We start from the raw sequence: 16,411 nt of genomic DNA on the forward strand, positions 1-16,411 counted from the left end.
TGGGGCAGTGCTGTTTGGGGTGCAGTTTCCTTTTGCCTAAAGTGATGGCTGAAAGAAATGCTCGTGACATTGATCTCAGTTGCTTTCCATGTTGGTGCAGATCAGTCAGATGTGATTTCTTCAGAAAGAAAAGAGCATGGATACTCCTTTTTTTTTGCTCTCCGTGGTACCTACATGTTTTGTATTTCTCATCTTTTCCAGTGTCTTCTCCAAAACAATTTGGTTTTGTGCAGAATGCTCTCTTTGGCCCACCATCCCTAATTTCTAACCCTGATAGGTACTCCAAGAGAAGGCAAACCAGATGTTTGAGTTGAATTTCAGTCTTCTTTTGTCACCTACGAGGATCCTTGGAGAAGCAGAGCAAGGGAATACAAATCCTGCAGTGCCAACATCATCCAGGATTGGGTCTTAGGGCAGAGAAAGGGCACTAAACCAGTTTGTAAAATGTATAAAACTCTTCTTGAGTGACTTCATTGGAACGTTAGAGGAAAGTGCCCGCAGAAAGTTGCCAGCTATATTAACTGTAAGGAAGTGTTACATTTTAGTCCTCCAAGTGTCCCTGGACAGCAGCTTTGGAAGCAAACTGTACAGTTAGTCACAATGTCAGGATGTACTGAAGAGAGCGCCTTGCTTTTAACCCCTTCTGAACTTCTCATAGCTTTTTGTTTCTTACCAGACAACCAGTTTGCATTTCCCCATGAAATGAGGTTATGGTTTCATATTGCTGCCAGTCTGTCAGATGCTGACTTTGGAAGCAAGCAGCATTTAGTATTCCTCTGATGCTTTTTTGAGCACAGTAATGTTAGTAGCCCTTTTTTAATATTTGTAACTGTGTACAGGAATGTACATTCTGAAAGCCACTTCCTCCCAGCTGCCTGCAGGCTATATCCAGACTTGGAGAACAAAATTAATGAGGCTTTTCTCAGGTCTCTGATGATTATGCTGAAATATATGTTCAGTAGAGCTACCTGAATCATTTGGATAGTGTGGTCCAGGATTCTGCTTGTCTGTTGTCAAATAATTTGTGCTGGGTCAGACTGAATTGAGGTCATTTGCTGAACTTCTGGTACACTGTCATGGATAATTCTTGTGTTCTCTTTTGGAGTAGTTTGTTAACAAGCACAGGGCAGAATCACCCTTCAGTGAAGGCTTTTTGAGGTTGTGGCAAAATGGCACCTTTTGGTTTGGTAACTTTATTTTCCTTCCTTTGTAGCAGGAAAATCAGTCAATAGTCGCCAGTGCTCAAAAGCACACCAGATCTTAGCAAATGCATCTGTAAATATTTACTTTGAAAACACATGACACAACTCTTGTTTGCTAATGGCTTAATGCATCATTCTTCACGTGGGGATTTTTTTTTCTCCTGAGACAGAGGAGACATTCTTGGCTGTATCATGAGTGACTTCCTCAGAGGCCACATGTAACCTCTTAGTCAAGGGAATAGGAGATCAGAGCCAGAACTGAACTCAGGTGGCTCATTAAATGCCCTAGCCATAAATGCAGTTCATGGGGTGAAGATTGGAAGGAGAACTCCAAGGGGCACTTGTGCTTACATTTTAAGTACTGAATTTTAACGTGAAGCAGCCTGGGGTTCACAAGAAGGCTGACAGGATCACTGTCATGGGCCCAGGTCATGCTGACTCTCCACCACTTAGTTTTGTTGTGATACGTTGCTAAATAGAAACAAGATTGAAATAACAGTATAAGAAACTCTTCAGAAGATTCAGAGCTACTGTACAGTTGGTTTTGTTGTTCCTAGCCTGTATTCTGATGTAGATTGGTCTCTCTCGGCATCTCACAGTTTTGTGCCTTGTGCTTTGCAACCTTGCTGTTAATAACACATCTTGGGAGAGCTGCTTGGGCCTAGGGACAGTATCTGCCATTGAGGCTGCAGAGTGTGCTTTATAGAAGTGAGGAACCACAGGATCATCTCCCAGGGCTGCTGTGAAAAGAAATCTCATCTTTTTTCTTACAGCATGAAGTACATCTGGCTTTTAAGGTTTGCAAGTAAATGTATGTTTCAAAATACAGTGATGGTTTGATAAATAAATTTGGTTGGTTTATGTTCCAGAATGTTGTTGACGTGGCAGGGATGACACTAATTAAATATTACTTATGAGAAACAGGGATAATCAAACCCTTGACAGTAGAAATGCACTGAAGTGCACTGTGGTTGCAGATCTTATGTTTGCACTCTTTAAAAAAATTAGGGATGAATCTAATTTCTGTTGAATAGAGCTTCAGAAGACCAATGCAATCAGCTACTTACGTTATAGTCTTCCAATAAAAGTGGGACAGATGTCTTTATGTACTCTTAAAAGAAAGTACATTGCCTAAACCAGCTGTCCTTCTTTTACAGAATTTTGTTAGTGAAATTGCCTTACTTAATACATAACTATACCCCCGAGTACATTTGCAGGTTAGTTGTTTGACAGGAAAATTTTGATGTGTTGTTTCAGATAAAGTCTTTTTCTACACCAGTGGTTTTGTTCTCTAATAATCTGTTGTGTTTTTCCCCTGCAGTTTGGTTCTCTTCAAGAGAAGTTCCCAGGGTTAGATGAACATTTTATTCTTTTTGGAGCTTTTTAAAAAAATAAGAATATTCCAAACGTTGTAGCTTTTATATCGTTTCCAAGAAAGATGAGTTTGCAGCCTTTAGAGAGGGGAATTACAAAAGAAAACATTAAGGAGGATTTCTGCCCTACTGAAAGTATCCAGATTGTCCTGATCACCTTGGACAGTTTGTTCCACTCCTTTTGTGATAATTCACATTCCTGCCTACAATCTGTTTTTTATCTCTTTTCTTTGGTGTTTTTCACCCCATCTAAATTCTGAAGAGAAGGAACTCTTACTTGTGTCTGCTTGCAGAATGTGATTGATGCCATTAGTCCCATGTGAATAATCAATACCAACATACTGACTGTCTTCTTTCCACAGACCAGGTAACAAAAGGAGATCTTGAAAATGTTCTGCAAAAGTTCACAGGGGACATCATGCAAGTTCCCCCACTGTAAGTTCCATGATATTCACTCACTTTTGACAGTTGTGTTTGGCTGTCAGGACTTGCCTACAGAAGTCAGTTCTCTCCTGAAGTATTAAGACACATTTTGACAAGAGGATAGAGGCCAGGCAGTCAGGAGTTTAACATTTGCAAGTGCAGGTCATGGCCATTTGAAGATCCAGCACAAATGGTGACCTGGAGTCTGTGGGTGTTTTGGGTAAATGTAAAGTAGCAAAAGTCTTAAACAGCTTTGCAGGGCTTGTCTTCTGTCTTCCAGTCTCACTGACATCTCTATGGAAGTGCCTTAAATGACTTTGAATTACTTTTATGAAAACTTAAGAGTATGAATGAGTGATTAATGACTGAGCTTCTGTAGCTTAGCAAATTTCATCTGGTCAGGTGAGCCATAGTAGCTGGCAGTGTGCACGACTTAGCTTGTGACAGATGGCTTTTGTGGTGATTTAAGCTAGCCTGCTTTCCTTTGCATTTGCCATGTGTCACTTACTGTGGTTCCAGTGTGAGCCTTGAAAGGTCAGTAGTGCCCCACATGTTCTGCTTCATGTGGCCTGTTTCAAATTGCCCTCTAACATGGTGAGCAAGATCCTTTTGGATTTTTCTATGGTCATGACCAAACTTGGAGCTTTGGATAAAGTAACATGTAATCAGTGAAACCAGTCTCTGTGGTTCTGTAGTGGTTCTAAATATCCTGGAACATGGTAAATGCTGTTCAGGGAAGATCCTGGAGTGGGACAAGGGAAGGAGCAGTGTAGAATTACAGGAGTTGCCCGAGTGACTCTCAGTGCTCAGCTCAGCATAACACTGAAACAGAGGATGCCCTGCTGACTGCTGAGACACGGGATGCTAGAGGCAGCTGCAAGTGTTGTAACCCTTACAGAAACCCTTTTATTTCATAAACTGCAAAGTGAGTGATAAAATGCTTTTAAATCATAGAGCAAGAGAGATACAAGGCCATCTCTTGTTTTCTGGTTTATGTAGCTACTGGTAAATGGGATGATTCTGTGTCCAAGAGATTTCAGCAGCACTCGCTGGGTTTTTGTGGGTGTTTGTGAGTACTTGGAGAGTTGTAAAATGTGTGCTACCTTAGTACAATATTACCAGGATCTGGAGAAGGGGAAACCTGTTCTATTACAACCATATGACACGTTTTCATGCTCTGTCTGATCAGCTATTCTGCTTTGAAGAAGGATGGAGAAAGGCTTTCAACTCTGATGAAGAGAGGGGAGGCAGTGGAAGCAAAGCCTGCTCGGCCAGTGAGAGTGTACAGCCTTTCCCTCCAGCAGTTCCAGCCACCACTGTTCACGCTGGGTAAAGGTCAAAGATTATTACACAGAGCAATGCTCCCAGCTTGTTAATGTTTATTTACACTCAGAATGGGACTAAGAGAGTGAAAGGGGTTTCATTTCTCTCAGCTACTTACTTTGGTGTGAGCCCATGTGCAGAGACTTTCACTTTGTATTAAAAGCACCGTATTTTGGTTTTAAGTTAAGCTGATTATATCTAATCTCTCAGTGAGGCAAAATTCTGAGAGACTGGTCAGGGGATTATTTGCATCTGTCCATGATTTTGCATCCTCCAGCTCATTCCTCTCTCAGGTCTGCTTATTTCACTTTGCCATTCTTTCACACAGATTCCCAGACCTGCTGACATCTTTCAGGACCAGTTTCAGTTATTGTCAGACCCCTTTCTTGTTGAGGAGGCAGTATCTTATCCTTCCTTCTGTCGTTCATCAAGAAACTTGGGTAGTACATTAAGAAGCATATTAATAAATAAACAAAACAGAAAATATTCTTGTAAATGTTTAATGCTACTGTAAGGTCAAGATGATGCCTTGCATTGATCTGTCTGCCCAGTTGATCCCCAGTCCTGTGATGGACTAGATGTTTTATGATGAGCAGGTATGAGTGACAGAACTCAGTGCTGTGTGACTTCAGCCCTTACTTTATGGTTGGGTGACAAGTAGCTGATCACTGGCAGAGGGGGAAGGGAAGGGCTGACAGAGCAGGGGAAGTTAAAGGTGAATTTTAAAATTTTAATGGAGCTGCCTGTCTGCAGTATCTGAAAAGCACTGATAGTCAGTTTAGGCTATACTTGAAATAACTTGCTTTCATCATTAGAAATATGGAATCTACCTGAACTGCTTAAAATGAATAGGACTGAAACATTTCTTAACATACCATAGCAGGTTCTTAAATTCTGGTGAGTTAGTACAGTTGCCATTTTATTTGCTTTCCCTCCTGTCTAGCTTAGCAATTTCACCCTCACATATGTTCCAGGATGAATAATTGATGTTGCATCCTATAAATATTTTATCACTGGGTTGTTTGCTTAGCGCATTTTTACATTTATGTGGGGGCATGGCTTCTACATCTTCTGTGTAGATTTCACGTGGCACTGACAATTTACTATGTCACTTTTAACATTCCAGATGTTGAATGTGGTGGTGGCTTTTATGTCAGGAGCCTGGTCAATGACATTGGCAAAGGTAGGCATGGAAAAAAACACATGACAATGTAAGGAACAAGTGTGTGTTTATGGAAAAAAATTGTCATTCTGTATATCTCGAGTAACTAGACCTGTGTGTTATTTTGCAGAACTGTAGTGCCATCACTTGTTTTTATATACTCAGGTAATTTCCTTAGGGGCATGGGGGAATGATGGCTAAATAATTGCCAGGGACCTTGGGGGCGAGCTGATAAAAATGGAGCGAGCAATAGCACTGAGCAAGATAATGCAAGGCAAGGGGGGGACTTTTTTCCCCCTCTCTTTCATGTGTTAAAGCTAACTCAGATTAAGGATGAGAAGAAAGATACTGTCTTTTTAAACATTATTCATCACATTTTGAAAACAGATTGCACAGAACATTACCATGCACATAATAAACCCTATATGCTGGAAAGACTTCCACACTGGTGATGATTTTTCGAGTGTTTTGTTTCTCCTCTGCCTGAACAGTGAATAGTTTTGCTTTCCCACAGGGTTATTTGTCTTGTGCTCTGTATCTATCAAACTGCATGATGGAGAATAGATAGATAAACCATTTCTAACTTTTTTTTTTTTAATGATACATTTGTAGGAAGGCAAGTAATGTGGGATAACCCTATGAATTTCAATGTTGTTATTTGTGCTTAGGCAAGTCCAAGTTTCTGTTACTGCCTTCTGAGCATACTGGCTTATGTTTAGCCCTTTAATGAAAACCAAGATAAAGTCTGTCCGTGACTGGCTTTTTTTCAAAGATTGAAAATGAAATAAAAACCTTCCTGCATCAGAAAGGATGGGAGAGAATATTTTAGTGTACCTGTGTGCTTACAAGTCAGTGCTTGTTGCTGTTATGTTTTGTAGCTTCTTGTAATTCTGTCCTGCTGGTACTTATTTAACATAGGAGAGCAAAAATATTTGTATATATTTTTTTATTTTTCCTTATCTTAGTTTCTGTTATCCCGGTAGGCAGCACAGGATAAAAATGTTAAAAATACCTCTCGAAGGCAAGAAGTGCTAAGGCCTCAAAATGTGTAGAAAAATACTTCAAGGTCACTTGAGAATGCAGAATGTTCTGCTTACATCTTACAACATTTTTTCCTCACTTTCCATTCTGATCTAAATCTGGGAAAATTCTTGACAGCTTCCTGTCAGATTCTGAACTCTTTACTGCACTGGACAGTTATTGAAATCAAAGGACATCCTAGGGTCAAATTTAAGAAGATACAAACGAGTGATGAATCTTCATGACCTTCCTTGTCAAACAAAGCAGAATAATGTAAAAGGCTACATACAAAAATACATTTTAAGTGAGCTGGAAGTGGTTACACTTTTAAAGTTTATCCATGTGCTTTGTCCAATCCCTCTTTCCTCCTTTGCTCCAGAGCTCTCCACCTGTGCCTCGGTGCAGGAGCTGACGCGCACCAAGCAGGGGCCGTTCACGCTGGAGGAACACGCCCTACACGAAGACAAGTGGACAATTGATGAAATTGCTCAGTCCTTGGAGAACTGCACAGCCCTGCTCCTGGGAGAGCCAGCTCGGAAAAAATTGAAGACGGAGCATCCTGGTGAAACTGCTGTGATCTGTGAGGATAAGTGATAAGTTGGATCAAGGAAAAAGACTGGATGATTGAGATGTTTTAAGATTGGATTGGGATTGCCTCGCCTCCTGTGTAAATCTACAAGTCTCTGCTGGGAAGATGACAAACTGCAACAGAAGAGAAATGGTTCTTTTGTTTCCTGGGGTTAGAATGTGCACTGAAAATATTCAGTGCTAAGTGTTTCTTGATTGTTTATTTTCCTTCTTGCACAGTATAACTGATGGCAAATTTTTATAGACTTTTAAAGAACTTTCGGGGAGCAAGATGGCCACTGTGGAGAATTCATCAATAAAAAAATTCTATACAACAATGTCTGATAAATGTGTTCCAAAAAATGTTTCTTTTTCTTTGCAGCTGGTAATCAAATCCTGAAATACCATGGTGACAAGTCTCTCATAGCTTAAAGGACTCAAGAATGTGGTGTGGCAATTTGCTTTTTTGAAATTTGTGTCAGGATATATCCATTTTACCAAAGTTTTTCCTATGCAGATTGTTCTCCAGTCAGATGTTCCTAGAATGCAGTATATGAAGGTGCTAAAATTTTAAGTACAAACAATCCCTGAAGATGATTGGTTTGTGCCTGCATCTTACAAAAAGTTGGTACGTTAAGTGTTGGTTCTAAACTTATTTTCATTCTAAGAAATTAAATGAATATCATGAAGTTCTTCATTGCAGGACACCCTTCCAGACAGGGAAGGGTATCCTGCAATGATCTATAGGATTTATTTTTGTTTTCTATACAATTTCTATTTCTGTACAATAGGATTTATTTTTGTTTTCTATACAATAAGAAACTGAAGTCTATGCAAGATTAATGAAGGTTTTGTTTAGAAGGAGGATAGAGTTTGTTTTATTCAGTAAATGGTTTTCTTCCTTTGTATATTCTTGTAAAGAACTTAAAGGAAATGTTGAAAATAGCACAAGCAAATTGAAATGATAGAGCACTAAAGCAGCAGCATATTTAAAGTACAATGTGGATGAAGTATGGATACAAGTAATTCTGATTTCAAGGATGGGAGAAAAGTTTGCGTCCAGTGAGGTAACAGTGGGAAATTTTTGTTTCTTTTTGGGGTGTGTTTTCTGGTACTTTGGGTAGAAACAGAGAAGAAAGAGATTTTTTTCCTAAAGAAATCAAAAAAAGCAGAAAATTTAATTTTCCAGTATACTTGTCTTGAATGATCAAAGACTTTAATTGAATCACAGCTTCTCTAACTGTCCGAATCTGTATTTTCCTAGTTTATGTTATTCCAGTGGTTTTCTAGATTAAGTTCTCATTTTATTTATTTATTTTATCTTCCTGATTTTTGAAAAATAGCACAGTAGATAGAATTCCGTTAGTCTCCTCCTTTAATCTTCAGGGATTTGTTTCTTTAAAAATCAGTGCAATTGAGAAATCTCTCTATTAATAGGGTACATTTGGATACAGTGTTATAAGTGTCTAACACATTCTTAATTTCATCTGTTTGTTTAATGCTCACCAAGCCTTTTTTGCTATTCCATTTAGGAGCCCCTGATATTTTTAGTTTCAAAATAATTCTATTTCCATCAGCTTTGTGGTTAGCTTGCAACTGGTCTGTTGTAATTATTGCTATCAGATTTGTGATCCTGAGAAGACAGGATCTGCTCCATAGTCTAGTCACTGGAGAGGAATGAAATGGTAATTTAAAAAAGCATCTTGTGGACATCAACAAGTTCTGGTTTAGGCTGCAAGTCCTGATGCATATGGAAAGCACAGGGAGAGATGGAATGCAGTTGTTCATGTTCAGGAATCTGCACAGAATGATTCAGGTTGGAAAAGACCTTTAAGACTATCAGACCTGACCATTAGCAAGTCCAAGTCCACCAGTTCACCAGCTTTAGCCTTTTTTCCTGGAATCCTCTCCTCTTCCCCAGTGCATCAGAAATCAAGGCAGAATTTCTTTTTTTCAAATAATGACAAACTTTTCCCCACATAACTCCTCTTGAAGTACAGAAGGTATTTCCCTCAGCAGCTGGGTAGCAGGTGTGTTTGGCTGGAGTTGTGGGTGGCTGGACAAACCCATGGCAGGCAGCAGGAAGTGTTGGAAAACACGGTGGGAAGAGTGCAATAAAGCCATGAACACATTATGCAGTGAGCACTGGTGACTGTGACTCCCATTCCATTCCTAAACACTTGTGCTATCTGTTCAAACATTCCAGCTCCTCAGGCTCCTTCCCAGTGCTTTCCCTGTGTGCTGGGCCTCACTTGTATGCTTTATCCCAAGTTCCCCCATGCTTTAATGGTTCTCTGTGCCCTGAGCTGTAATTCCAGTGAATAGTAACTGGGAAGCTGCTGAAAAGTTCAGGAATAGCCTTTTTAGGTATGTTTTAATAAGTGTTTAACCCAGTATCTTGAAACTATCCAGATTTGGAGGTGTTGTGTTCCCATGGGAACCTAGGGAAATACTTGTTTTAACTTCCTTATTCTTACTAGCATGCTCATCCCAGAGCTACCAAACTTCAGAATTGAGCTATATCCACAGCAAAATGTATTCTTGTTAGAAGAAAATATCCCATTATCCTGGATTTGGTTACTGACAGTCATGATATCTCAACATTCAAGAGGAAAAATGTGTATACAATATTCTGAGATTATTGAAGAGTTAGTACTGAGATCACAGCTGAAGCAAATAGTAGTCAATAGGAATTTTATGGTACTGTGGTCAGAAAATGTGTCTGTGATTTACCATTTCAAATATACCCGTGGCACAGAGTGAAAGATTTGTCTCATTTAAAGGAATGTTCATGGGGAAAGTCCTGATGCCAAAGTGTGTCCTGCTTTTTGAGCTGACTATTGTCTGTCCTCATGTGGACTTGCTGTCTTCAGTCCATGGAAGTGTGGTACCATAGCCTGGCCCTGAGTGCTCCAGTGCTGCTGCTGCTGCTGCTGTGGTGAGTTTGACAAGGGCTTCAGAATTTGTCTCCCTTTGATGTCTCTGCCTAGCTAGCTGCCTTTCTTCCTTATTTGAATGGTAGTTTTCACTTCATAATCTATTTCTGGTGACAGAAAAGTAAAACTTTGAGTAACTCCCCAGTTTTGGAATACCTTTTTTTTATTTTATTTTAATAGATGAATTTGCTAGATGAATTTAATAGGTGAATTTGCTATTCTGTGTATGAATGGCTTCCCAACTCTAATGCAGAGTCAAGGAGTGAGTTTGCAGTGGTGTTAATTTGATTAAAAAGGCCTTAGAGAAGCAAAGTGAGGGTGTGACTGCAATATACAGCCAGAGGGAAATCACAGAGATAGTGAATGGATTCAGCCAGCCTGGGCAAAATTATTGTCTATTAAAAAGCAGTCATTGTTTCTAATAGCCATGGGTTTAATTCTCTTCTTTGTGAGACCTGATTAAGTAAATCACCAATAGTTAAAGGCATGTGAGGCAAGCAGCTTCATCATGTGAATGCTTTTGTCTGCTCTGGGTGAGGAGATGCCACATCTCTGTCTCTGCCATCAGCTGCTAAGATCATACAGGTGCAAACAGGCAAAGCAAGAAGTTGGTAATTGGCAGTGGGTGGTGGCAGTGCTTAAGAAGAAAAGGACTGTATTGCAAGAAAAAAACCCATATTTTGCAGTTCTTGTTTTGGGGAAGTGTTGGGAACAATGCTGTGGCTCAGAGAAAGTCTTAGCATGGCTGCCTGAGAAACACCTTATGGTTTTGTTATGGGTGTGAGTGTCTGGGACTTTAATCCTCATCCCTCCTCCCCTCTAGCTCCAGGAAGTGGGTCAAATCAAAGCTGCAGCCTCTCCCCAACCTCTCCATGTCACATTGCTCCATGTGGATGCTGGAGCAATCTCCTGCTCAAACTCTGGGCTCTAAAGGGGATTGTGTGGCTTGCCCAGAAGTTAACAGGAACAGAATGAGCGGGACAAAAAAATGAGGCAATGGAAATTGAAACATAAACACAAAATAGCCTTTTTCTTGCCAGATATATTCATTTTAAGTCACAGCTCTGTGTCTGTCCTTTCCACTCTGTATCCCATTACCTTATCTACTGTCTGAGACACTTCATCCTAGAACTTTTCTTATCCTGTCTTTTGAATTCCTCTCTGGGGACATGGGAGCCTTGGGGCTGTGTGGAGCAAGGAGGCTGTGTGGTTTCTGGGGGACAGGAAAGCTGGTAACAAAGCAGAACTGAAAAGGATGAGGTGTGTCTGGTCCTTTTCTCACCATGACCCTTTTGTAAGAAAGACGTGGTTCTGAATGCTTTAGTGCCATTTCCCTGGGACATGGGATTATTATAGATATTTCAGATTTAAGTACTTCAAAGTCAAATCTGCAGCTGAGTGCATGCATTAGAAACAAAATGCATCATTTCACAGATGTCACTCTACTTTTGGTGGCTTCAGAACAGGATTTTACAGCTTAAAAGGAGGGGGGTAGATAAGGAACAGCAAAAGGTAAATGCGTATCTCAGTTCTTATATTTTTAAAGTAGATGAACTCAGGTTTGGTAATTATGTAAGAAAAGACATCAAGTGTTATAATGGAGAAAAAGTAAAGAGAAGGAACACATTTTTTACTGCCTTTTCTGTTTCTTTTAGCTCAGAACAATTAGCTTAAATATGCCATTTCAGAGCTTAAGAAGCTTTTATGTGGAAATGCTTGAGAGATTGTTACTGTGTGCTGATGTGAAAAAGGCATTTATTTTCATTTCAGCAGTTGAAAAGATAGTTTTCTGTGATGCCCTTCAAAAGGCAGTGTTTTCTTTTGCTTGTATGAAATTACAGTAAATCCTTGGCATAACTTCCTCTTGTGAGTGGTGTGTTCACAGTAAATCATTTCCCGCAGCTGGCTGTCCTGGGGATCACAAAACTGCTTCAAGTTCTGCAGGTACCTAGCAGGCATTCCCAGTGGAAATGGAACATTTTGTACAAACACCAAATGTAGTTAGAAAACAGGACAAATTCTCAGTAATCTTTGCTATGTGGATTGCTCTTTTGGTAAAATAACATCCAGGCTGCATTAAACCTCGCTGCTGCTGTGCTGAGCTGCTTTGTGTACAGTTTTTTACTCTTAATTTCACAAAGGGCACTGGCAAACTCTTGATTTCTTGTCCAGGTGATTAATTTCCCCCAGCTGCTGCATACACAGAGACATTCCTGGCTTTAACCTCTTCATTTGCTCCATAGGATTCCCAAGGACGGCAGAAAGGGGCATGTGCTCACCTCCCCTGGCCCAGCCGCGGGCTGGTGTGTGATGTGTTCATGGTGCAAATGAACCAGAATGTTGGGAGAAGACCCTGTGTCTCAATCTGTTGTCCTGATAACCTCCAAAAGATTGAGAGAGCAACAGGGGACAACAATTTTCCAGTAATTCTCCCTCCAAGTAAGAATCAATGGGAAACAACAGTGAGGTCTGTGGGTACAGAGCTCACTTAAAGCATGTGATTATTTCTTTTGACCTCAGTGAGAAGACTCCTGTCCTGTTTTATTAAACTATGTAAGTTATTACTCACTGAATTAAGGCCTTGTGTGTTCCATTTTCACCTATCATGTTTTGGGGGTTTTTTTCCCCCATTTTAGTAATGTGAACTGATGGTTTGAAAAATTGTATTGCTTCTACAGGAGAAAAAAGAGACTAAAATAAATATTAATGGTGTGGCACAACACTTAGAGTTGTTCCATATCTAATGAATATGTAGCAGTTCTATTTTCTACTTAAACATAAAAATTGTCAGAATATAATAAGTGCTATTTTTAAAAAAAATGTGTTTATCTAGGAAATTAATTTCTCTAGGGAGTGCTATTAAAGGCTGTGCAGAGTGGAGAAACTTATTTGAGTGTGTTGGTGATCTGGTTCTAGAGTTAGGAACATTTTTGTTGAATTGTGTGCCATATCCCTGCACTAGTTTTGTCTGGTTTTCTTTGCTGTACCATATATGTGAATTCCTGGAAAGAGCACAGTGGTACAATCCAAGCTGCTGTTCAGCCATCCCTTTCCAGCAGTGGAAATAGGAAATGCACATCCCCACTTTGCTCCCCTGCCTTAACAAATCCAAGTTGGTCCTTCAGAATTTTATAGAGGCAGCCCATCTAAGCCATCTTGCCACAGAGAAAGCAATGGTTAGGATTTCAGGAGATGAAGTTTTGTGGAAGCAGAGCATGTTTCATGGGGAGAAAGAGAGAACTCAGCAGGATTGCCTATCCCATGAATCAATATTTTGATCCTGAACATACCACATAGAGAGATTTTCCAAGGAAGTGCATCTTGCAGAAGAGCATCAGGAGTACAGGATCACAGGAGTAAAGCTCCCACCATTTCTCTGTGGGATTATCAAAGTAATTGGGTGAACTCTCACCTCTCCTTTGCTAAAGGAGCTCACTGGTTCTGTTTGACTCTCACACTCCAAGGCTACTTTTCAAGCTCTTTGGTCAGCTCTTAAAATTCCTGCAGTTTTCTGTGACTCTGTGCACACCAGATGTGATTCAGAGAGCATCTCATGTTTAGTTTAGAAGAAAAAAAAGAAAAAAAGGGAATGCCTGGCAGCATCTCTGTTTCAGGCACAGGCTTTTTGCTTTGTGCCTGTTGTGTCAGGTAAACCTGGCACAACAGAGGCATCCCATGAATCCCTCCCTGTGTAAGAAAAACACACCTTTCTCCCATCACTTCTAGATCATGTGCATGCTTGGGGTTTTTTTTTCAGAGTTGGACAGCTTTTCCCAAGGCCTTCTGCTCCTTGGTACCTTGGAATCATTTATCTCTCACTGCAACAATGAGCTGGTTTCATAACTGGCCCGAGGCTATAAAGCAAAGTTGCAGTCTAGGGATGCTGCTGACTGTGGTCTGGAAGGGAGAAAAAAAATTGGCCAGGAGCAAGTAATTGTTGAGTGGCAGAAACACCTGAGAGGTCTTGGTAAATCAAGAAAAATGGCTGGTGTCTGAAAACACTGGTGTGGTACAAGGCTGCAAAAAAAAAAGGGATTTGGCTTTCTGAGGTGTTTTTATAGCATTTGGCTTTGTTCTTTCTCTGCAATGTTACAGCCCTCTCAGAAAAGTGGGATTATTGGTATCCACTCACACTGTTGCAGGTTTTGGGAAGCTCAGTTGATACAGCATTTGTTTATTTCATGGCAGACTCTTCTGTATGTGTAAATCCTTCAGTAAAATGCAATAGGTCGTCAGCAAAGCTGGAGTTCAAATTTAGTTTCCAGTGAATTCCAGTGGAATCCCAAGGAGCAGCTCTGGAGGAGTCAGGGGGCCCTGTGGCTCCATTCTGGGGGGTGCAGAATTATTGCTCCTGAAGGTTCAGGCTTTTAAGGGAATTTTCTTCAGCTGGGAAGAAAAAGAAATCTTCAGCTTCTGTGTTAGTGTATTTTACCCTTCAGTGAGAAAAATGTCTTTCAGTGTTTGTTTGGAGGTAAGGTCAGCCCAGTGACTTGTCTGTTATATATAACCCAAGCCACAGGCTTCATCTTCCATTCTGGAGATTTATTTGACCCAGAGAGACCAGTGAGAAGCTGCAGCCAAGGGAAGAAAACACTTTATTTCTCAAAACTGATGAAATACCAGATGTGTGCCCACAATGGAAGAAATTTTAGGCGATGGTTACCTGAATTCATTTGCATAAGAAACTTTCTGTTGTGTCAGCTTTTTTCATTTCCTGGGATGTTCTCTCATTATGGGGGATTACTTTAATTCTGCACTAATTATAATTTAACCCCATTGCTGTGTGCATCCCAGTGTATGGCTGCAGAGAGAGATCTGATTCTTGCCTCTAAAATCTGCTGCCTGCAGACTCCTGTGTAAGCTGAGGATCTTCAGCCAAGCACAGCTGATGTTGAAATTTCATTGAGTATGAAAATCTTTAAAAAGAGTGTGAGTATTAAGAATGATTCAAAAGAGGAAAAATTATTTGTATTTTGAAATATTTTCTTTGGCAAATAAACCTGTCAGTAATCTCAGGGTTAGCAGGGAACTTTTCCAAAGCAGGGATTAATGTCTGTTTAGAGAGGAGGATTCTTAGACAAGCTGTTGAATATTCTGGTCAGTGGGTTCAGTGAGCTGCTCAGGCCTGACTGCCAGCTCAGGGCAGCTCCTCACAGGCTCCTGCTAAGTCAACAGGATTTAATTTGAGCTTGTGTTTCTGTCATGCCAACTTGGTCAGTTTGTTGGCTGCTCTGTCAAAGTTACAGCCTGGTGCATCAAAGCTTGAAAGCTTCCACACAGCTGGCTGAGTCCAAGTGATCAGCATTAACTCTGTAGGAAAAATGCATCATGTGAAGGAGCAAAAGATGGAGAAGGCATCAGGTATGGAGGGAAAAATGAGAGGAGGAGGGAATTTTTTTGGGTTTTTTTTTTGCTTTACAACTCTATTTTATTAGAATTGATTTGGATTTGGTTCACTCAAACTTACATTAGCCTTTGCAGTCTATGGCAGGCTGAAGGTAGAATGAAAAGAAGCTGCAAATTCACAGAAATTCTCCAGGTCAGAACTGTTATTGCTAATTGCAGAACTGTCGGTGTCATAAGGTTGTGTCATATAAAGACATTTTTGAGTAGTACTTAATATTTACCTGCTTGTCTTGCACATCTGGAAGTTCTTCATCTGCCCAGTTATGCTTCACAGAGGATGGGTCCAGGAAATGTAGGTGTTAATGTGCTTTAATTCCATCAGCAAATGGTAGACTCAGGACTGTTGACTCATGGTCACAAGGGTGTCAAGCAGGGCTTTAAGGCAATTATTGAGGATTTTAGTTCACTTAGAATAGGATCTGGCTTGTGAATGAGACAGCATTAATGTGAAACATTAGACTTGCTTCCCAGACAGTGTGTGTATCACAGCAGATGATGTTTTACCTCTCCATATGTTTCCCAGTTGAAGTAGGGAGCCAGACAAATCATGAGGAGAGGAAATAAACATCCATGTTTATGGGTGTGAACTCTTAACAGCAATTAGGATCAACAGATCTCTTAGTCAGTCTGAGATCAGCAGTTACCTGGATCGTGGCTTGTTCCACCAAACTGAGATTCTGCTTGCCATATAATTTAGGATTCATGTACATAAGGTAATTGGAAATATAAACTGGTGCCTTAGGGCAGAAAATGCAAAAAATGTATAAAATGTATAAAACTATTTTTTAATATTTTAGGGAGTAGTTTTATGTGCCTTTAAGCCTCCAGCTTGCATATGATAAAGTCAAATCTGATCAAAACAACACGTACAACCTGCTGTGCTCCCCTCACCCCTTCGCTAATGGCAGAATATCTGCCTGTCCCTTCTTGTAATTAGATCAGCCTTAACCACTTCAGCTCAAAATTGTCTGTGTGATGCCCAAATATTTCCTCTGACTT

General features: G+C 40.3%; 1 protein-coding gene across 2 annotated transcripts in view; it reads left to right on the forward strand.

The window, feature by feature from the left end:
• The window catches only part of TRUB1 (TruB pseudouridine synthase family member 1), a 32,183-nt gene extending 19,455 nt beyond the window's left edge, over positions 1-12,728 (forward strand). Inside the window, exons 5-8 of one of the 2 annotated variants that reach the window (XM_030241215.2) lie at positions 2,938-3,010; positions 4,188-4,333; positions 5,448-5,504; positions 6,883-12,728. In XM_030241215.2, coding sequence (XP_030097075.2) covers positions 2,938-3,010; positions 4,188-4,333; positions 5,448-5,504; positions 6,883-7,097 — 491 coding nt within the window. In that variant the 3' untranslated portion in view covers positions 7,098-12,728. The remainder of the gene's footprint in view (positions 1-2,937; positions 3,011-4,187; positions 4,334-5,447; positions 5,505-6,882) is intronic. The other variant, XM_030241216.2, reaches the window with a different exon arrangement.
• The last annotated feature ends 3,683 nt before the right edge of the window (positions 12,729-16,411 follow it).

Source organism: Serinus canaria, chromosome 6 (assembly GCF_022539315.1).
Source record: "Serinus canaria isolate serCan28SL12 chromosome 6, serCan2020, whole genome shotgun sequence".
Taxonomy (NCBI): domain Eukaryota; kingdom Metazoa; phylum Chordata; class Aves; order Passeriformes; family Fringillidae; genus Serinus; species Serinus canaria.